Raw genomic sequence first — 23692 nt, forward strand, 5'->3', positions numbered from 1 at the left:
TTGCTTCACTTCAGAGCAGATTATCTCTTACCTTAGTGAAACACCCTTCACAACACCTAGCCAGCAAATCTCCAAACCCCAAAGAATGCTTGGGCTGCCACCATTGCCAGGCACACAGAGAATAGTATATCAAGAAAAGCATGACATATGACTTTCTGTATCTTTTTTTTATTATTTTTTTCATTTTCCTTCCTTTTTTTTTAAAGCACTAGTCTGTGCTTTGCGAACAGAATCAAGACATTAACAAAGATCAGCTTCTCTGAAGAAAAGCATTTCTATAGAACAAAGACAGCTACATGTTCGCTGCCATTACACAGCTCAAAGCAGGAAAAGAAAATATTTACAAAATACAAGTTTTTTTAAATTTTTGTCTTTTTTTGTTTTTTTTTTTACAATGCTAAAAGGGTTATTCAGAATTTTCAACCTTATAAATAGAAGAAGCACTTTATGCATAGGGATATGGTGCATTATTGTTGTTTAAAGAAACAATGACAAACCTTTTAACTTGCAAACAAAAAAAAATCACTAATGTTGAAAATTGTGAAAAAACCCCAACCATTAAGCAGTCTGCCTACTATTTTTGTATAATTATAAAATGGCAGAAAAAGAAAATTCCTTTCCCCCTCCCCTTTTTTTGGTGATGTGATTATACATAAGACAGGCACAAGGCTAACAGGAGGTTGGTGGAGAACAATGGAAACCACAAGCTAGGACCAGACAGTGTTCTACAGGCAAGGGGAGCAGAGATGAGGGAACCTAAGTGACTGACAGGGACATGAAAGAAACAGGGCACGTGACTACTACCGAGTGAAAACATGATACAGAAGTGATGCTGTGTACTCCAGACTTCCTAACTTTTAGGGATGTGGGAATGGGTTAAGCTGTCCAAACCCTATCTTCATAGATGTTCTGAGTGGAAGGACTAACGTGTCTGTGTGCATGAAAAGGAGAGAAAGATGGGAAAGGGTAGAACAGGGTGACCTGAGCAGCTGCAACAGAGTACTGCAGCCAAGGAGCCAAGACAGATGACCGAATGCAGATGAAACTGAAAATAGGTCTTCAAGGTCCAGGTGACAAGAAGCTAGTTGTACTGCTGGCTCAGAGCTCAGTGAGAAGACTTGGCCAACAGAGCAAAGAAGCTGGCTGGAAGGGTGCGCCAGCACAAGAAGACCAAGGAGGGGTGCCCAGCTAGAGCTAAGCCGGGTCAAGCCACAGACTGGAGGGAAGGGGTAAGAGCCCAGATTGCTTTTATTCTATCCCATCCTAACCTAAGGAGACTGTGCTGACTTGGAGCTTTCCACCCACTGCCAGCTGGCTGGTCCACCCTACCCCACAGGTGCAAGGGAGAGGGTGACCATCTAACATTGGGAAGTCCAGTGATCCAACAGTGCAGAGGATATGCAGGACCAGGCCAGCAGGGTTTCTTCCTGAACTTGTCTGCCAACTGGAGGAAGTGCTCAGGCGTGACATGAAAACAAACAAGAAAACAGAAACAACAAAACCAAACCAACCAAAGGAGGATCTAAATTCCTTAAATTCACTAAAAACTGTGAAAATTCCAGCATATGATGTTTGAATATCAAACGCAGAGATTTCTGAAGCTTTAATGCCAATAGTAGAGAGTCTATATAGAGTCTCATTTCCTGCTCATCTGTGAGTTGGGCGCTGAGCTGCGACTACTGCTGTCAGATGCCGACTCTTGAGGGAGACAACAGGAGGTGAGGTGGGTGCCACCTCTGTCTCCCGACCAGTCTTGCTGCCTGAGGTGCGGCGAGTACAGCGTGCTGCCATGTCCTGTGCATCCAACTGCTCCTCACATTCTGCCTGGGGACTGTAAGCCAGAGGGAAGGTCCGCCGCTCCCATGGTTGGACAGACTGTAGACAGACAAGATATTCTGGTGAGGACGGCCTAGTTTCAGCTCATTTCCTGGGCCTTCAAACTTGTGGCCCAGCGTTGATAACCAGTCTACTGCTACTGGGAGAAGTTTAAGAAGACCCCTCCCCTTAGGTGGGTACCCAGCACATTTCTAGTGTGCTTCAAAACAAGGGAGAGGAAAGCTCTATCTTCAGTATATGCTGCCTCCTCGCATACCCTCCTGCCATTTAAAGGAGATACCCCTCACCTGTTCATCTAGCCCCAGCTCTGGTGTGGAGCAACGGGTGTCTTCATTGGCCAAGTGTCGCAGACTGTCCCGAGCCACAGGGGTGAGGGGAGCTGAGAGCAGTTCTGGGCTAATGGGACTTCTAGGAGATTGACCATGGGAGAACTCTGACAGAGAGTGGCTACTACTGACATCAGGAGAGGCAGGCTGTGGGGTGGAAGGGTTGGCACTGCCCAACTGTGGGGTGGTCCGGCCGTCTGATGACCTGTAAGACCTATGAATCAAGGAATACACAAGTGAGTACCTAGGTAATAGGCATTTCTTCTGTTTCTTTCTGGGGGGCAGGGGTAGTGAGAGAAGGAGTTATGGGAGAAAAAAAAAGCATCTACTCCAAAGCAATTAAAATTCAAACTGACAGTAATGATGTTCTTCTAAGATTCATTAATTCCATTTGCTTCCACTTTTACTCAGTGGTAAGCATAAAAACATGACAATTAAGAGTTGAGTAACCATGAGTCTAAGAGAAAGTCCTGACTAGTGAATTCACAATAGGGATTAGTTGAGGTTTTGAAAACAAGTCAAAGAAAAATAGGTGGACTCCTGCCACCATCTTTTTAGTTTAGTTTAGTGTGTGTGGGGAGAGGTATTAATGAGCATGAGCACCATGTTGCAGCATAAGGCATGGAATAGAAGGACACCTTCTAGCTGAGGTTCTTCTACTGTGGGTTTCAGTCGTCGAACTTAGTTAGAGGGTGAGCACTTTGAACCCATTGAGTCATTTAAAGATAAGATTACAAAACCTGTCCTCATCAAAAAGAGGATCATCTTTCCGGTTAAATAGTCAGGAAACCAATAGGCCTGTAATCATACTTTCTTTGCCCCCCTCCACCCCTCCCAGATTCTGGGAACCTGTGCCTGCCCATTACCTGCTGCCCCGACGCTGGGGTGGCACACTTGTGGTCCACAGCCACCTTGCCCTCTCCATCTCCTCACATTTGGCATGGAGGGCAGCAAATGCTGCATCAGAAAGGTCCTCAATCTGCAACAGAACAGTTTCATTAATCTCTTTTCCCCAGGAAGCTAAGGCTATGAAATTGGCAGAATAAATCTAGAACAACCCTCTCCTGAATGTAGATGCTTCTAGTTAGAGAGAGAGAAAACAATGAGCTCAAATTTGACACCTTGTATCTTTTTTTTTTTTCCTTTTTGCTTTCAAAGACAGGGTTTCCCTGTGTAATAGTCCTAGCTGTCCTGGAACTAGCACTTGTGGACCAGGCTGGCCTTGAATTCACAGGGATTCACCTACTTCTGCCTCCCGAGGGCTGGGATTAAAGGCCTGCGCCACCGCCCAGTGACACCCCTATATCTTTTTTTTTTTTTTTTTTTTGCTTTTTCAAGACAGGGTTTCTCTGTGGTTTTGGAGCCTGTCCTGGAACTAGCTCTTGTAGACCAGGCTGGTCTCGAACTCACAGAGATCCGCCTGCCTCTGCCTCCCAAGTGCTGGGATTAAAGGCGTGCGCCACCACCGCCTGGCTGACACCCCTATATCTTAAGGCATTTTGAGTGCATGCACCCATGACTGATGTGTGTGTGTGTTCCTCTAAGACAGCATAACTATTGTAATACCTCCTCATTCTCTTCATCAGGACTCCCCTTCAGAGACTGAAGATCAACCTCTCGCCAGCTGAAAAACCCAGGAATTTGAAAAAAAGAAAAGAAAGAAAATTATGGGACTGTAGGTTATGACTCTCCAATCTCTAAATGAAGCCTCACATGCAAATACCCACAAAGGCCAGAAACAGAAGCATCAAGTTGAGGGTGGTAAGACTTTAACTGCTTAAATAAACACTACATCAATTGATTGGTATCATACAGAACATATCAGTCAATCTTATAGGGGCTGGAAATAAAGGTTTATAAGAAGTCTGATTTGATATTGGGACAACACGTTCAGTATTTTAAAACAGAGTCTGAGTGGCCTGCCAGGTTGTGACCTTGAGTAGGTGGATTCATACAATGGAATAAGAGAAGCTAGCTATAACCTCACTCCTATCAAGCACCCACCCTGCTCCACTAACTCTCCCACCCTCTTATTTGCTCTTGCTTTTTTTTTTTTTTTTTGGTTTTTCGAGACAGGGTTTCTCTGTAGCTTTGGTGCCTGCCCGGAACTAGCTCTTGTAGACCAGGCTGGCCTCGAACTCCCAGAGATCCGCCTGCCTCTGCCTCCCGAGTGCTGGGATTAAAGGCGTGCACCACCACCGCCCGCCTGCTCTTGCTTTTTGAAACAGCAGTCTCACTATGTAGCCCAAGCAAACCCACTGCAATCCACCCACCTCAGTCTCCCAATTGCTAAGACTACTGATTTATGAACAATCCATGCCTGTAGCACAGGCTAACCTTGAACCTGGCAATGACCATCTAGCCTCAGCCTCCCAAGGTCACAGATTACAGGCATGAGTTACCATGCCTGTTCACCCCCATTTTATTGTTTTTTGAAGACCCACTATGCATTCAGGGGAGCTGGGATTATGAGTGTGGATTCATGCCTGGCCCCAGACTCCTCTTTTAAAAAGAAAACAACTTAGGGATAGAGAATGCTTGGTCAGAAGAGAAAAAGTAGATACAGAACAACAGGAAGAGAGGGAGAGGAGCTGATTAAATAGGGCTTCTACCTTGGAGTAAGGATTTCTTTGTATTGTAGTTTCTCGACACGAGTTGTTGCAGCAACAGACATCGGGATAACAATGTTATTGATATCAAATGAGCTCTCTCCCCTTCTCCTCCTCACTGGCTGCTGTAAGACAAAAGTTTAAATGTCAAGAGAGGTACAATGCTACAAATTTAAAACCATCAATCATATGACAGGATGATCATGCACACAACACAGGTCCTGGGGTAGCAGTGGTCACCACAGTATTTAAACAGATTATCCCTGGCAGCAGAGTTTTTGGGGACAGGGGTAGCAGGTGTTGGCCTCAAGGAGTAATCCTATTTTACGAGGCTCCCTCTTGAATTGCTAGATTTTACAGGTGGGTGTCCTAGATCTAAAGCCAATTTGAGTTCCTATTCCTTCATTCTCCTAACACTCTTCTTTTAAAATCCTAAAACCCCTGTTCCAGAGCCAGAGAGGGCTGTCATTAAGAGCACTACTTGTTCTTGGATAGGACTAGGGTTTAGTTTCTAGTACCAACATAGTGGCTCAGAACTGTCTGTAACCCCAGTTAGGGAGATGACACCTTTTTCTGACCTTTGCAGCCACATGTAGCAGCACAAATATATATGCAGGCAACACACACACACACACACACACTAAAATTAATCTTAAAATCTGTTTTACCCTTTCTCCTTTGTCAACAACTCTGGCTCTTTAAACACAATGTTTCCACTCAGTGGTGACTAGTTAGATTAAATGCATTGATTTTTCTCATCAGAAAAGAGGCTCAAAAGGCAGGTCCACCTTAACAAATTATCTTACTTTAAGCTGCCATTTGAAAACCCTTTCCTCTTGAGGATCTCAACTCTTCAGCTAAGTCTGTACGAACCACTTTCTCAGTCCTTACATAACTCTCATCTCCTTCCTTCCTTCCTTCCTTCCTTCCTTCCTTCCTTCCTTCCTTCCTTCCTTCCTTCCTCCCTCCCTCCCTCCCTCCCTCCCTCCCTCCCTCCCTCCCTCCCCCCCCCTCCCTCCCTCCCTCCCTCCCTCCCCCCCCCCTTCCTTTTCTTTGGTTTTTCGAAACAGGGTTTCTCTGTAGCTTTGGAGCCTATCCTGGAACTAGCTCCTGTAGACCAGGCTGGACTTGAACTCACAGAGATCCGCCTGCTTCTGGGATTAAAGGTGTGTGCCACCACCACCCGGCTCATCTTTCTATTATGTCGGGGGAAAGAGGAATGGAAGGAAACTGTCTATAGCTTCCATCCCCTCCCCCCACAAAGGAAATGTGTTCCACAGTAAGTGGGAACATTCAATCTTTGGGGAAATAAGACTTTCAAGGGTTCAGTAACAAAAGGAGAGTAGGACATCTATGGTAGACAGGACACTAAGAATGAATAAAGCCAGGTATGGTGCTGCACATCTTTAATCCCAATTCTTGGGTGGCACATGTAGGCAGATTTCTGAGTTCAAGCTTAGCCTGGTCTACACATCAAGTTCTAGGAGAGTTACAACAACATAGAGAGACCCTGTCTTAAAAGAGTCAGACAGATAGAATGAATAAAGCAAAGAGCCAAAAGATCAAATCTTCTAGACAGAAAAAAAACTCTATTAGCTGCTTCTGCCTGGAGAGCAAATACCTTATCCTGAAACAGCCTGTTAACTGTGAGAGGCCATAGGGAAACAGTGGGATGACAAACATGTTGTCATGGCAACAATACAGCTGGAAACACCCAGGAGCCTGCACTGACACTCAAACCACCAAGTGTGGTCAGCCCACAAGGGAACGGTAAGAAAGATAAGCTACTAGCTCCAACCAACTATTATATCCATCTCCTTGGAAGGTAAGATAATTCCATCATCTTAAGACACTGTAAGAAGCCGGGTGGTGGTGGCGCATGCCTTTAATCCCAGCACTCGGGAGGCAGAGGCAGGTGGATCCCTGTGAGTTCGAGGCCAGCCTGGTCTACAAGAGCTAGTTCCAGGACAGGCACCATAGTTACAGAGACCCTGTCTCAAAAAAAAAAAAAAAAAAAAAAAAAAACAACAGGATTTCAGATGGTGCCATGAATGATTTCAGGTCATCACAATTTTCAATTTGCTTCTTTATCAGCAATAGTAGACCATAATTAACCTCACAAATTTTGGGTTACAGGTTAACTAAAATGGTTGAGAATTTTGGAAATCTTGCCTGGTTGAGTTCTGCAAGTTAAGCAATAGTGACTACACATCCAAAAGCTTCTGTCACTACCACATCTTGGCTGAAATTCCATGACCCACATAAGAAATGAGTCTGGAAAAAGCCTTGGGAGAGATAGTTTTCTATCTTGGTCAAGAATAAAACTCCTGCTAGAAACACCTATGTCCCCAAAGCATCTCAGGCCTCTGGGCTGTACCCTTCTCTCTTAAACACCCATTCTGCTAGCACTCATTCAACTCAACTTAACTACCTTTTTGAATTCAGAGTCAGAAAAGGGGGGAGGATGGTAGCATTGAGAATAGTAAGTCGTTTCTAAATCTGGTTTCACAACAGAAAGAAACAGGACTCAGCCTAATCCTCTCAAAGTGGCGCCATATCTATTCTCTAAATTTTCTAAGGAATTTTTTTAAAAGTTATTGGATTTCAAGACACACACAAAACAAACACAATTTGTTTAAAGACCACTAAGATGATTTTAGTACAAGTAACTACTACTGTGAAGCACAGCTACAAATACCCTGAAAAACCCTGTCTTGCCCGCTTCCACCAGTTACCCCTTGCTTCTCAACCTAAATTTGGCATATCACTCTGCTTAATAGAAGAATCCTGATTCTCTGAATAAATGAAGCAATCAGAATCTGAAGGAGCTGGGTGTGGAAGTGCATATCTTTAACCCCAGAACTTAGGAGGCAGAGGCAAGAGGATTTCTGTGAGTTAGGCCAGTGAAATACAGACAGTCAGGACTACATAGATAAACCTTGTCTCAAAAGAAAGAGCCTAAAGGATTAGCACAGTGCCGTGCATAAAATCTGTACTTAATAAGGTTAAACTCCAAATGATCTAGTTCTAAATCAACACTCCCCAGACTTATCAGGACTGACAGATGAAAAAAAGAATGCTGACTTACCAAGTCCTGGACCTTAGAGCTTAATTTTTTTTTAAAATAAGAATTATTCTCTGTCATCAGATTACGTGAAACCCTTTCCTAGTGTTTGGCTGAGTGTGGTAGTAATACTACACACCTATTCAGACAAAGTCTGTGAGTGGAAAAGGTGAAAGAAAGCTTTTTGGAAAGGACAGTCTGACCTGTAAGAACAAAGAACAATATGAGTTTGTACCTCATTCCAAGAGTTTAGCGAGCACATTTTGTGAGCTTAGAGCTTCTACAACATCTCTTTTCTCAGGCCAAGGCTGTGTGGTGTCCTGGTGAGAGAGCTGACTCTGAAGTCAGACTACAAGGGTTTGAATCACAATCACAACCCTCACAAACTGCCTTTACCTTATGAAATACACTCAACCCTGTGCAGCCTTAGTTTTCATGTCCACAAAAATCAGGATTCATAATACTATTTATCAAAGGACACTGTAGGATTAAATGGGATGGTGTGTATGAACACCGATCCTTTGGCCTCATCCTCCTGAGTGCTAGAATTATAGACCTGTGACATCAAGTCTAGTAGTAGAATGTTTAATAACAGTACCAGAATTTAATATTACTAATATAGTTACACTTGTTATTGTGATTACTATAAAAGGGATGCTTGGATAACTATACTTAACTTCTACATATACATGTTTAATTACACTATGTTTGCTTTGGCTAAGCAAACAGATTCCTGAATGGGATTTGGTGGTGTACAAGGTGGTGAGTATGCTTTAAATGACCTTCCATTATGCCACGGTAACCTGCTGCATCCCACTTCTGCTCCGTACATCTGAAAAAGCATGAGTTCTGCCTTCTCCCTGCTGTCATCACTGTCTATTCTTAGTGCCCTACTGCCATTCATCAACAGAAGGAACAACGAACTGTTGTCTTGAATGCCTTAAAAGATTAGGGCCATGGTATTCAAGTTCAAGGTGAAGCAGATCCTAAACAATCACAAAGCACCTTCAGAGAATCTGTCTCTAGAACAAAGGTCTAGATCTTCTAACAATGCCCTAGTACTACTTTCCTGGAAAAAATAAAAACCGACCATCAACAACAAAACCCACACCCATGCCTCTATATGATTCATTTTTACTATGAAAACCCGAGGGTCAAGTACTACAACTAAACTCTAAATTGGTCTCTAGAGTTATTATGAGTGCCCTGCAATCTGTAAAATGTCCTATCAACCCCACACAGGTACTTACAGACGTGTTGGCTGAAACCTGTGAGCCAGAGCTGGTAGGTGTGGAGGTGTCTGATGAGGTGGAGAGTTGTCTCACCAGGGGGCTGTGTGATGGATGGTGGGTAGCTGTCAAGTAGCTCGAACTGCTCATGTCTGTGTGATGCTTCAACACTGCAGAAGTCAACAGAAAGGAGAGGAATACACTGCTAAATGGATATCATAACCAGTTCTACTTCCAACATGTTAGGAATGCCAGCAATGCATACTAAAGGCAAAAAAAAAAAAAAAAAAAAAAAAAAAAAAGCTTCTTTGTAGCCTAGAGGATAAAAAGCTGCAGCAACTAGTTGATGAGAAATAGGGGACTGGGCAGATGTTGTAGCATAAGATGTGACCTGCATTTAGAAGCAATAGTGCCCCGTGCTGTGCCTTTCTAGCAAGTAATGGTCAAAGCTTGGGGTAGGGGGTTTTAAGAGATGCTTGGGCTGTCCCAGAAAGCTCTGAGAAGTGCCAATGCAGGTAGAGGTGCCGGCCTGGCCCTACCTTCACTTCTCTCAGATGGATGGTCTCGCAATCTCACTTTGCTGTGGTTTGGGTCATGCACTGGTGGCGGCAGACTGAGCGAGCGCTCTGCTTTTGGAGCTGTGACTCGCTCCACCACGGGCACAGTCCCCACATCGTCTAAGTGCTGCCTGTGGGTCCTGTCAGGCCGGGTTTGGTGATGGGACAGCTCTGAAGAGGGGAACAAAAAAGAGCTGTGAAGTACATTCACTCAAATCTTATTTGAGTTCTGAGCTCTTCAGTTCTTAGGCCAATGCTATATATCCAGGGCAGCATCATAGTCTTTGGGATTCAACCTTCTAGCTAATGGCACAATAGCTACAGAAATGTTAACAGAAATGTTAAGGCTTCAGTCAGAAGTCAACCTGCCCACAGGTGGACCCAGTATGTTACTACTGGCTGTTCACTGACTATTTTGGGTTTTACTTGTTTGAAATAGTTTCCAAAGTCTATCTGAGAGCATCCAAACCAAACAGATAGGGTAGGTAAGCTGTGAGCTGAATTTGTATTAGGTAACTAAAAGCTTTTTCCAATCCCAGAATATTGGCATAGCAGACCAGTAACTAGAGAATATAAAAGTTATAAAATACAGCAATAGTGATTCCAGAGGACTCCTTAGTTCCCTAAAACTTACTGGCTGTTGTAAGGAAGGAGTTGACCAACTTATGCCTGTCTTTACGAACTGGATCTGAAAGACTGCATGGCATGGGTGCTCTGTGCTTAAGTGAAAACTTTTTGGTAGGTTTGATCTTGTCAAAAGGCTTGTTTTGCCACTGAGACTTCAACATGCTCTGGAAGTGCAGGCTTGTGGGAACATCTGTAAGAAACACAAAACATCGTGGGTTAGTCCAAGAACCTGGCCTCTGGGCTTCTCTCTCATTGAAGGGTGTCTGGTTACTGACTCTCCAGGTCAATATACCCTTGTCAAACAACTCTCTAGCTTAGCAAAACCAGCGGATGTCATATGGAAGACCCATTTATGTAAACTTTATTGATGTATACATAAGTAAGTAGTGTTACCACCTTGGCCTTTTATCTACAAGTTCCGGTGGAGGTAAAAATATAATACATGTTTTGTTATATTGATGGGAGACTTCGCTTCCCATGTTGATCTTATTGATGTGGTAGATTTTGAACATCCTATTTCAATTCTTATATTTAAACCTACTTCATTCTACATGTACAACCATGATGTACTTGTTCAGCAATTACTTATGTTCCCATGGGGCCTAACTTCTGTGATACAGCACACCCTATGCTATCTGGGACCATAGAAGGTACTTTATCCTTCCAGTACAAGCTATGCCATTCACCTTGCTCTAGAGCTTCATAGTTGAGGCTGGCTTTACACTTGGGGTGATCATCTTGCCTAAGATATCAAGTGTTGAGATTAAAGACACTAGAAACTACACTTGGCTTTTTAAAACAACAATAACAAAAAAAATTATTTTTAAATTAAGCACACAGTGCAGATGCCCTTGGATCAATACGAGTGCTGGGAGCTGAACTCAGCACGTATGCACTTAACAACTGAGCCATCTCTCCAGTCCCCTCAATTCTGGTGTTTGAGATGGGATCTCTCTGTTAGGTACTCTGGCTATCCTGGAACTTGCTATGTACAATAGGCTGGACTTGAATTCAGAGATCCACTTGTCTCCAAGTGTAAGCCAACATGCCATCCTCATATTGAGCTGGAGTCTACATGAGAAACACTGTCTCAAAAACAAACTTCTATCTCAACCCACAAAAAAGAAAGTAACCTGCCCACAAGATATACTGTGTAATAGTGGAACAAATGTTATGGGAGTTTGTAATCACCTAAAACAAACAAACAAACAAACAACTGGATTTAAGGCCTATTCCATGAGCTAGAACCCTTACCTGACACTGCTGATGTAGTCAAGAACCTAAAACTACATAGATCATAAACCCCTAATAGTAGTAGGGGAAAACCTACTATTCTGCTAAAGAAATGTATCAATGAAATGATTCCCAATGACATATTGCTATACCCATGATCAGAACATTATTCAACCCTTATCAGAGAAGCTACTTCTTGTAGTTGATAGTAAATAACACAGAGACCCACAAATGGAGAATGCACTGAGAGAGAGATTTTAGGGCACTTAGACCTAAATATGTCCTTATCAAACTCTTCCTCCCTCAAATATCTATGAAGAAGAGAGCACAAAAAGATTCTGAGCGTCAGAAGTGGTATACAATTTCAAGCAAACAGCATTTTCCAGACACAATAGGACCAATGTGACCTCAGAGACTGTGATCGCATGCGTAAGACCTATACAGGTTAAAACTACACAAAACTGCAGTACTGGAAAGCAGAAGCAGAAAACAAGGTCCCACTCCTAAGCAAAAAGCTATTTGTAGTTGATACCCTCTGAGAACGGAGTGTCACTGATGTATCAACCATATCCCATGGCAGACTCCATACCCCAGAGTAGTTGGCCAATACAAAATGGACTTCATGATTTTATGTGTGCTTTTTATTTTGTTCTATAATTTCTAATTTATTGATTTGTTTGGATTTTTTAAAAAGATTCATTTATTTCTTTTATGTATATGAGTGTTCTATCTGCATGCAAACCATTATTCCAGAAGAGGGCATTAGATCCCACTTTAAATGGATGCGCACCATCATATGGTTGCAGAGAATTGGAACTCAGAACCTCTGAAAGAACAGCCTTAACCACTCAACCACTGAGTCATCTCACCAGCCCTGGATTTTCATTTTTTTTTTTAAAGTTATAAACGGATTGGCCCATTAGCTCCATTTTTTTTTTTTTTGACAGAGAGAGAAAAAAACATGAAGTTAGTTGGGTATGAAGATGGGGAGGACCTAGAAAAAGTTAGAAGAGAGACAAGACCATAACTAAAATGTATCCTATCAGAAAAAAAAATTTAGTGCGTGCTTTTAATCCCAGCACTTAGGAGGCAGAGGGGATCTTTGTGAGTCTGAGGCTTTCCTAGACTATAGAACAAGTTCTAGGATAATCAAGGATACACACTCTTTCAAAAATCAAAAACACACAGAGTTTTAATTAAAAAAAAATATAAATTCCAGAGTAAAAGGGTATTTTCTTTGTAATATTCACCACTAAGACATTGTTTGGGTCTTCTAGTCTGTCTAGTTTGTTTTAATTTTCAGTACTTGTTTTTAAGCCCAGGACCTTGTGTGTATGGGCAAACACTCTACCACTGAGCTACAGCCTCAGCACATGTTTAGATTTTTTGGTTCTTCCAATGTCCTAGGAAGAAAAAATTGTTCAGCTGTCTTAGGCTGAAGCTAAAACTACATGTATCATTGAGCCAGGAAGTGGTAGCACATGTCTCTAACACCAGCACCCAGAAAGGCAGAGGATCTCTGTGAGTTTGAGGCCAGTCTGGTCTTCAGAATGTATGTTATCTGACTACAGTCTCTGGTCTAGCTCCACTTTATTTTTTGTTTGTGACAGTATCTTATGGTTTTGCCTTGGCTGGCCTAAACCCCATAGAGATCTGACTGCCTTTGCTTCCCAACTGCTGGGATTAAAGGCTTGTGTCACCAACTCTAGTTCACATGGCGCTGGGGAAGGAATTCAGTGCTTCATCCACGCTAGGCAAGTGCTACACAGATTGAACTATATCCCAAGCCCCTCTATAAATGCCATTTTAACTGTACTCATGAATTTAAAGAAAATTTATAGCCCTCTTACTTCATTGTTAAAACTAAAAACAGGCCACTTTTAGTGGTACAATTAAAACATTTATTAATTTTTTTAAATGAGGGTAAAAGGGTCAAGGCTATAGTTCAGTTGTAGAGTACTTTTCTAGGATGTACAAAATCCTGGGTTAGATTCTCAACACAGACAGGCAGACACACGGAAAAGTGAAGTGAGGGATGGAAGATAAGACAAATGGGATGGGTAGGCTAACAAGGAGAGGGGGGAAGAGGGATTCATCCATTATAAGTTCCTACTCTAAGGCCTAAAACAAATACACCAAACAGCTGAATGTGATGGTGCATGCCTATTCATCCCAGGATTTGGGAGGCAGAGACAGAAGTACTGTTTCAAGCTCAAGGTTAGCTAAGACTACAAACAGTGATATCTTAAAACAATACAATGTAAAACAGACTCACACTTGCCAGAACTTTACTGTATTTTCTTTTAATAGCTTCTATAAATGAATGAGCAGAAACTTGTTAAATTCCCCAAACAGTGGACAATACAAGTTCCTAGACATTGTTGGTTTGAGTATACATACTAACTGAATAGTAGTTATCCTAGGACATGGGAAGAACCAAAAAATCTAAACATGCTGAGGCTGTAGCTCAGTGGTAGAGTGTTTGCCTATACACACAAGGTCCTGGGCTTAAAAACAAGTACTGAAAATTAAAACAAACTAGACAGACTAGAAGACCCAAACAAAGGCATGAAATATCAAAAAATGTTGGGCATGTAGTGCTCGTCTGTATAATCCCAATACTTAGGAGGAAAGGAAAGAGGGGTGATCACTAACTAGTATGAGGTCAGCCTGGATACACACTATTATACTCGGCCACACACACACACACACAAAAAAAAAAAAAAAAGTAAAAACACAGTAGAGCCGGGTGGTGGTGGCGCACGCCTTTAATCCCAGCACTCGGGAGGCAGAGGCAGGCGGATCTCTGGAGTTTGAGGCCAGCCTGGTCTACAAGAGCTAGTTCCAGGACAGGCACCATAGCTACGGAGAAACCCTGTCTCAAAAATCAAAACAAACAAACAAAAAACCAAAAAAAAAAAAAAAACCAACAACAACAACAAAAAAAACGCAGCTATAGGATGTTCCACTTTCCATTTATATGATTAAAGTGCTATAATCAAAGAGGGTATAGTACTTTATAGGTAAATAAAAGGAAAATACAAATTCATTATTAACATCATCTTAAATTATTACTTCCTCAAAATGAAACATGACTAGAGACTGCACCTTGAGTTCACCAAGTTCTGATATGCCGTGGTCGTAAGTCTGCTATTGGAGTATTTTGCAAAGCTCATTTCCTTCTCCTGCTGGAAAGCCACAGTCTCCTCAAGTATACACGCTGGTAGTTTCCCACAAAACAGCATTTTCATTGCTCCTTTTGATCTTTTTGTTGTTGTTTTAACAAACAGGGTCTCACTACATAGCCTTGGCTGGCCTTGAACTCACAAAGATCTGTTTGCTCTGAGTGCTGAGATTGTGAACAGCACCTCACTTTTTTTTTTTTTCTAAACTTTCTCAGTCATTTGAGGTGGGATCTTGCTGCAGTATAGAACTTGTTATGCCTACCAGGTGGGCTTAAAACTCAACTCATGGCAGTTTCTCTGCTTTTCTGCCCCCTACCCAGGTGCTATGATTTTAAGTGTACACCATCATATCTGGCCCTTTTATTTTAAGACAGAGTCTATGTTGTCAGCAGAACTCCTGTCTTAGCTTCCCCTAAATAGATCATACGCTTGCATCATGGGGCCCAAGTCAATCTCCCTTTCCCCTGCTGGGCACAGGGTTTCTCTGTGTAGCTCTGCCTATCCTGGAACTAGCTCTGAAGACAAAGCTGGTCTCTCAAACTCAAAGATATTCACCTGTTCTCAGCCTCTTGGAACTAAGATTAAAGTCTAAAAAGATTCCTTCTTTGGTTTTGGGTTTTTTTTTGGGGGGGGACCTCTCTATGTATTCCTGGTTGCCCTGGAACTCACTATATAGACCAGGCTGGCGTCGAACTCACAAGACATGCCTGCATCTGCCTCCTGAGGGCTGGGATTAAAGGCATGCACAATCATTGCCTGATTTTTGGCTCAGTTTGATTTCATTTACCCCCTCCCCTCTCCCCCCTCCCTCCCTCCCTCCCTTTCTTTCTTTCCCCTAAGACAGGGTTTCTCTGTGTAGCCCTGGCTGTCCTGGAAATGGCTTTCCACACCTGGGTGGCCTCAAACTCAAGGGATCAATCTGCCTCTGCCTACCGAGTACTAAGAATAAAAGTGTATGCCATGCCTTAAATGTGCTGAAGGTGGAAGACAACATAAAATTTCAGGATAAAGACCGTGATCCTAACAACTCTTATGAACTGACTAGGAAACAAAATAAAATTACTATTTATTTTTGTTATACAGAACAGCTATCACTAAACTTCGAAGTGTAGAGGGGGAAACCTCAATAGACACTCATTCAATGTGTGATACATATATCTGTAGTTCCAGCATTCTGGATGCATAGGCAGGAGGATCAGGAGTTTAAAAGACATTCTTGGCTACACAGTGAATTTGAGGCCAGTACAGAATACATGAGACCCCAGCTCACACTCTGCTCCTAAGTGAGGAGTATGGCTTAGTAAGAATGTAACCATCCATAAAAAACTTAAAGGAGTCAAAACAATACTAATCTTGCCAGGCAATGATGGTGCATGCCTTTAATCCCAGTATTCTCTGAGTTCGAGGCCAGCCTAGTCTACAAAAGCTAGAGCTAGTTTCGGGACAGACACCAAAGCTACAGAGAAACCTTGTTTTGAAAAATAAAACAAACAAAATCCTAATCTTATCTAAAAAAAAAAAAAAAAGGTGGGGGGGAAGCAAGGCATGGTGGCACCTCTCTTTAATCCCAGCACCCTGGAGCAAATGTAGGCAGTGACCCCAAGACCCAAAGCAGGTGCTGAGAACCAAACTCAGGATCTTTGTAAGAGCAATACAGCTCTTTACCACGAAGTCATCTTTCCAGATTTTTCTTTGATTTTATGTTATTATTTATGTATGTAGCCAGTGTACAACATGCACACCTAGTATTCATGGAGGCCAGAAGAGGGTGTTGGATTCTCTGGAAATTGAAGTCATATGGGTGCTGGGAACCAAACTAGGGTCCTCTGGAAGAGCAGTCAGTGCTCCTCTCAACTGCTAAGTAAATTCCAATCCCTTACTTTTATTTTAAATATTTTTATTTTATTTGTATTAATGTTTTGACTGTATGTATAAATGCACACCATGTGCATCCAGTGCACTCAGAAGCTAGAAAAGACACCCTGGAACTGGAGTTATAGATGTCTGGGAATCAAACCTAGGTCCTCTTCAAGAGAGCAAGTGTTCTTAACCTCTGAGACACTGCTCCAGCCCCTTCATATATAACCTCCCTGTCAAAAGATGACTTATGCCGGGCGGTGGTGGCGCACGCCTTTAATCCCAGCACTCGGGAGGCAGAGGCAGGCGGATCTCTGTGAGTTCGAGACCAGCCTGGTCTACAAGAGCTAGTTCCAGGACAGGCTCCAAAACCATAGAGAAACCCTGTCTCGAAAAAACAAAACAAAAACAAACAAACAAACAAACAAACAAACAAAAAGATGACTTATGGAAGATGTTCTTTCCTACTGAATTACAGGTCAAACAGCAAAATTCCGACAAGTTTTTGATGACAGAAAGGGATACTGAGTATCTGACATCACTGATTTTCTTTCACCTGGAACCCTATCAGATCTCACTGTTAGACTTTAAATTCTGATCTCTTTCTTACCATCTGGAAATGCTAGAACAGGGTGAACACAAGAATCCAACTGAGAAAGACGTTCCAACAGAGGGGCTTCATAGTGAATTTCAGGAGGCATGGTGTTAACGCTGCCTGAACCACACAGAGCACAAGAGGGATTGACATCACAGCCAGAGCGGGTGGTGCTATTCCGGTTAACCTGTGAAAAGCAAAACAAAACTGACAATTTGTTCTAATAAAAACCTAACATCCTTGCTGGATATCGGCACATGCTTTTAGTCCCAATCACCTAGATCTCTCAAACTGTCCTCCACTTTCAAAAAACAAGACACAACTCATGACTAATGAAAACTAAACATGCATATTGAATGATCCCATTCACAATATTTCTATTAGATTAATTCCAAAGATACATTATTTTCTTTAAACTTCCTTTACATACAAAGAACAAGATGGAGTTAAATGAAAGTACCCCCAGAGACTTAATTATTTAAAACTACAAGCTTTTTTCTTTTTCTTTTACATTTTTAGGCTTTAAGACAAAAAGCTGAGACATCTAATACAGAATCCCTACAATCTTGTGCTACAAAGAACAAGCCCGGCACTTGCCAAGCATGATTCATGACGTCATCTAGGCAACACCCAATCTGCAAGATTCTGCCTGGGGAATGCCACTGTGAAAAGGAATGCTAGAAAAAAGACTAGCTATCATAATAAAACAAAACAGGAGCACCGAAACTCTACCCCAAACTGTCATCTCTCTTTCCCCTCTCAGAATTCACAGAAATGATCTCATCTTAGTTTTCCCCATTGAATGCTGGCTTCTATTATTCTTTTGAGACAGGTTTGTACTATGTTTCCCAGATTGGTCTTAAATACCCACGAACCCCTTATTCCTGTATGCCCCAGTATGGATATGTGCACCACACCTGGCTTATAATTATTATGTCTCTTCTGTTTCCCCTTTTGAAGGAGAAGTGAAGAGAATGTCTCAGGTAGTTAAAGTTGACCCCAAATTCCTGATGCTGCTACTTCTACCACCCAAATGTTGAGATCCTGTCGTGTGTGTGTGTGTGTGTGTGTGTGTGTGTGTGTCTGTGGGAGAGAGAGAGTGAGTCTGTTTGTCTGCCTGTCTTTGGAAGTACTCAATATTCCCTCACCGCTAGAATAACTGGATCAGCGCCCCTGAACTATACTCACAGCCCCTTCAAAGACATGTCTTCAGTATTTTTTTATGGACTTAAATAGGAAAAAAATACTTAAGAACAATGTGGTCTTTATCAACATTCTACAACTGCTTCTGTCTGAATATAGGTTGCACAGAGGGTTGCACAAAGATTTGGTTTGGGTAAATTGAAGGGAAAAAAGTCTAGTAAGCTGCAATGGTCAATGCTACTAAAAATGATACTGAATACATTGATGTAAACACAATTACTGTTTCAAAACAAAATTATCCATCCTACTCAGTTAAAAGACTGTAACTAATCAAACAACCAAAAACCTTAAACAAAATACAAAACCAAACCAACCAATGAACCAACCAGTCACCAATACACCTCTCAATTAAAATAAAAGATTTTCAGGAAAAAAAAAAAAAAAAAGCTGAAGCGATGGTTTACCAGTTAAGAGCAATGGCTGCTCTTCCAGAGACCTAAGTTCACTTCCATATAAGTACCATTAAAAATCTATGACATAGGGGGCTGGAGAGATGGCTCAGAGGTTAAGAGCACTGACTGCTCTTCCAGAGGTCCTGAGTTCAATTCCCACCACCACATGGTGGCTCACAACCATCTGTACTGATATCTGGCGCCCTCCTCTGGCGTGCGGGCATACATTGAGGCAGAATGTTGTATGCATAATAAATAAATAAATCTTTAAAAAAAAAAAAAAAAAATCTATGACATAGCCGGGCGGTGGAGGCACATGCCTTTAATCCCAGCACTTGGGAGGCAGAGGCAGGCGGATCTCTGTGAGTTCGAGGCCAGCCTGGTCTACAAGAGGTAGTTCCAGGACAGGAACCAAAAACTACGGAGAAACCCTGTCTCGGAAAATAAAAAACTATGACATTTACAGAACTCTTTAGCATGTGAATGTTGGGAAATGAACCCAGGTCCTTTTAACCCGAGCCACCTTTCTAGTACCCATAGAACTTTTTAAACAACAACAACAACAAAAAGAACTAAAAAAATTGTGTGTGTTAGGTCAGAGCACAACTTTTATGAGTGATCTCTTTTTCCACTATGTAGGATCCAGGGTTCAAAATAAAGTGGTTATGCTTGATGGCAAAAAGCTTTCTCTGTGCTATTTATCTATTTAGACTTTTTTTTGAGCCTGTCCTGGAACTCTGTAGACCAGGCTGGCCTCAAACTCACTTGCCTCTGCATTCTGAGTGCTGGGATTACAGGATTCCTACTGTTATGTCCCTTTTCAGTTCCTATTCTCTTTCCTAATTCATCCCCAATATCTAGATTGGGGCTCGAAAATAAATCTTTGGATTTATATTCGAACAAAGAGTTTGTGATACATCCTGTCAACTTTAAAAATTAAAATCTAAGAGGCTAAAATTCAAAACAATAGTCTGGAATTCAAGACCTTTTATACTGTATAATTTATGGTCAAGTCTCATTTTAGACTATTTCCAGTAAGTTTATTTTACTGAAACCTTTGTTCTAACAGCAGTATTAATATCTACAAACAATAGACATGTACACAAAACATCCACACACATAAAGTGAAAATAAATCTAAAAATAAGAACCCCAAAAATATCAAAACATGGTACAGTCCTGTTATCTCAGCAACTCAGTAGGCTGAGGCAGGAGGACCACAAATTCATGAGTAAGAATTTTCATTTTTATCTAGTATTGTATCATCAATACCTAGAACAGACATCTCAAAGTAAGAATTCATAAAGGAAAAAACACTCTGTCCTAGTAACTTACCAGCCAGATACTCCAATATACACATTACATGGATTTCATAAGTTTCAGAAATAAACTCTGCTATTCAAAGACTAAATAATCAAAAGCTTATCACAATTATCTAGTCACCTCCATTTTCTGTGAACATGAACATACGTTTAGTAATAGAAATTTGAAAACTGTATTGGAAGCTGGGCAAGGTGGCATATAACTTCATTTTCAGACCTAGGAAGTAAAGGTAGGAGGTCTAGGAGTTCAAGACCGGCCTGGGCCAACTAACAGATACTGTCTCAAGAGCACAAAGAAAGCAGCAAAGAACAAAGGAAGAAAGAAAGGTTGAAGAAAATAGCAAGGAAAAAAAAATGTAATGATTCTTTTTTGAAAGGAAGTCTCTGATGGGATAGATGGCTCAGCAGTTAAGAGTATGTTCAGTTTCCAGGACCTAGGAGGGTGATTTACAACCATCTATACCCAAGCCCAAAGGGAACCTTCATCCTTTTCTGATCTGAGTACACCAGGCAACACACAGGGCACACATACTAATACACAGACTATTAAACAAAATTCTTGTCTCCAAATGAAAAGGTGTGAGGAAGGAGCTAGAGACGGCTCGATGGTTAAGAGGGCATACTGCTCCACCACACCTGGTTAACACTACTGATTTCAGCAAAAACAGTACAGGTGAGAAACAGAAGTGTTCACGGCAGCACTTAAACTTCCAGAGACTCTTGTTTAAAAACTCAAGCCAGGAGTTTTCAAATCTGGCTGCAGTCATCTAAGAGCTTTTTGAAAAACAAGATCTCCCAATGAACAAAGTATACATGTGAAACTGCCATATCAAACATGGCATGCTAACCCAAAATTAAAAGGGAAAAATAATTTCAATCTTAACTCCAAACCAACTAAACCAAGCTCTAGGGAGGAGCAGGTTTGGGAACTTAGTACTTTTTTAAGGATCTCAAGAAATCTTGGGGGCTAACCTACTTTGAAAAGCATTAGGTAAATGGAGTGAGGTTGAGAAGAGACTGATCTTGCGAGTACTCACCTTCTTAGAAAGAGGAACAATGCTGCTGGGCCTAACAAGTCTCCGCTTCTTACAGCTCACTACAGGCCTTGTTCGGGCTGCCACACAGGTGCCATCGGATGACGAAGAAACTAAATTCAGCCGTTGCTTTTTATGTAATTGTTCCTCAGCATCAGAGCTGTCACCTGGAACATGGTCCGCCAGGACAGGCTGAAGACTACAAAAAGGGAGGAAGATACATTTCAAAACACAGAGGAAACAAAATTTCTAATGTGGGCTTCATTTCCTGACTTTCAAATGTTCAAAGACACAAACAGGTCTTCTTTTACAGGAGGAGGTCAACTCTGGATGAGAGCACACACTTATCTCTGTGTGTGCCTACTCATGAGGCTCTCAGTGTACAACACCTATCATGTCTGAAAGGTGCAAAAAGTCAATAAAGTCAAGTATTCATTGTTAGCTTTTCTCCCACAACAGAAATATGCCTAACAAAAACTATAGAAAAAAATATAATTAATAAAAAAACAATTTTGCAAATTTGTTTTGGAGTTTTTTTGGTGATATGGTTTCTCTGTGTAACAGCTCTGGCCATCCTGGAACTCACTTTGTAGGCCAGATTGGCCTCAAACTCACAGAGATCTGTTTGCCTCTGCTTCCCGAACGCTGGGATTAAAAGCAGAGAACACAATGGACCAGCCAATTTTGCAAACATTAATGAACAGTGTTAAAAACAGTTCTCCTGGGACTGGAGAGATAGCTCAGTGGTTAAGACCACTAGTTACTCTTCCAGAAAACCCATGTTCAATTCCCAGCACTCACATGGCAGCTCACAACTGCCTGTAATTCCAGTTCCAGGGAACCCAAAACCCATGGTAAAAACACCAATGCATATAAAATAAAAATAAATAAAAAACAGTTCTCCTGTGATAATGAATTCTAATGATAAATAATATTTTATTCACATGTACAGGGAACTTAGGAATCTTCACATAATTTAACTATAGGATTTTGTTGATGCCATGACTAGTCAGACAACGGTAGGTACAAAGGATTACATACACGTACTAAATAAAATAACTTGGTATTGGGAGGTAGATGCAGGTTGATCTTTGAGTTCGAGGCTAGCCTGGTCTACAGAGTGAGTTTTGGGCCAATCAGGGCTACAGAGAAACCCTGTCTAAAGAGAAAAAACAAAAAACAAAAACCTTGGGCACAGTGTAAGACACACAAAGTATTACTCAATAATAGGGTTGCTTTAGTCAGCCCTGGCTGGGAATAACTAGGCACTCCAAATTCATTTTTTTTTTTTTTTGCAATTTTTAAAAACTGATTTTATTGAACCATACATTTTTCCCTTTTTCTTTCCTAAATTCAACTTTTTTATTTTTTGAGACAGGGTTTCTCTGTGTATCTTTGGAGCCTGTCCTGAAACTCATTTTGTAGACCAAGCTTGCCTTCAACTCAGACATCTGCCTGCCTCTGCATCTGGAGTGCTGGGATTTAAAGGTATGCATCACCAACACCTGCCCCCCCACCCCAATTTCTTTAGCCCATTCTGGCCTTGAACTCATGATTCTCCCACCTCCGCCTCTTTCACCAAATCCTACTGGCATATGCCACCACAACCGGCCAAATTCAACTTTTACATACATGGGCATTAAGCGTGAGAAGTAAAGGAGATAAAAATTACCTGTTAACAACCCCATTGACAGGTCTCAGTGCTCCACATGATTTGGTAGACAAGGACTCTGAAATATGACCAACAGGAATACCATGGTTTTCTGAAGGCTGAGAAACAGACTCAATCTGAGTAAAGAAAAGAAACACAAAACACATTAGCACTAACCCCTGCAACACCATTTCACTGAAATCTCTGACATGGAACTTGAAAAACAAAACGTGGGGGCTGGAGAAATGGCTCAGTGATTAAAAGCACTGCCTACTCTTCCAAAGGTCCTGAGTTCAATTCTCAGCAACCACATGGTGGCTCACAATCATCTGTAATAAGGTCTGGTGCCCCCTTCTGGCCTGCAGGCACACACACAGATAGAATATTGCATACACAATCAATCAATCAATCAATCAATAAATTAATTAATGAAGTAGAGAAGAGGGGTACATTTAAAAAAAGTATATGACTTAGATAAAATAATTAAAGAATTAGCTCTGGAGAAAAGAGGAACCTAAATATGTACCAGATTACATGTAGAACATACATAATGACAGAGGAAGAACCTCAATATAATTCTGTGGAACAAAAGTATAGCCAAACAATTATACAGTAACATAACTCTCCCAAAAAAGGGTAAAACAGTAACAGTATCAAAACAGTAACACAGCATCTTCTCAATGATAAATAGCATAGGTTTGGGTTTTAGTTCTTTAAAATATTGTTTTGGGTCTGTGTGTGCCCTCGCCTTTGTGTGGAGGTCAAAAGACAACTTCATGGAGTTGTTTCTCTTCTTTCCAACTTCACACAGGTAAAGAGGACTGAACTTAGGTCACCAGGCTTTTGTAGCAAGTGCCTTTACTAGCTGTCATCGTCAGCGTGATACTCAAGAAGAGTTTTAAATGAAATCAGTAAATAGCTACATACCCAATGTACCAGTCATTCCTACAAACTGTCACTTTGGCCAGGAAGT

At 41.5% G+C, this 23692-nt stretch overlaps 1 protein-coding gene across 6 annotated transcripts in view; it reads right to left on the minus strand.

The window, feature by feature from the left end:
- Nucleotides 1-191: 191 nt before the first annotated feature.
- Kansl1 (KAT8 regulatory NSL complex subunit 1) overlaps nucleotides 192-23692 on the minus strand; it is a 129969-nt gene continuing 106468 nt past the window's right edge. For 4 of the 6 annotated variants that reach the window (XM_057774602.1, XM_057774599.1, XM_057774601.1 and 1 more), the window contains 11 exons: nucleotides 22741-22856; nucleotides 21072-21267; nucleotides 17134-17305; nucleotides 10256-10438; nucleotides 9604-9792; nucleotides 9086-9234; nucleotides 4775-4896; nucleotides 3729-3786; nucleotides 3029-3141; nucleotides 2124-2376; nucleotides 192-1875 (listed from right to left, as the gene is read on the minus strand). In XM_057774602.1, coding sequence (XP_057630585.1) covers nucleotides 1648-1875; nucleotides 2124-2376; nucleotides 3029-3141; nucleotides 3729-3786; nucleotides 4775-4896; nucleotides 9086-9234; nucleotides 9604-9792; nucleotides 10256-10438; nucleotides 17134-17305; nucleotides 21072-21267; nucleotides 22741-22856 — 1779 coding nt within the window. In that variant the 3' untranslated portion in view covers nucleotides 192-1647. The remainder of the gene's footprint in view (nucleotides 1876-2123; nucleotides 2377-3028; nucleotides 3142-3728; nucleotides 3787-4774; nucleotides 4897-9085; nucleotides 9235-9603; nucleotides 9793-10255; nucleotides 10439-17133; nucleotides 17306-21071; nucleotides 21268-22740; nucleotides 22857-23692) is intronic. The other 2 variants (XM_057774604.1, XM_057774603.1) reach the window with 1 other exon arrangement.

This window comes from Chionomys nivalis, chromosome 7 (genome assembly GCF_950005125.1).
Source record: "Chionomys nivalis chromosome 7, mChiNiv1.1, whole genome shotgun sequence".
Classification (NCBI taxonomy): Eukaryota; Metazoa; Chordata; class Mammalia; order Rodentia; family Cricetidae; genus Chionomys; species Chionomys nivalis.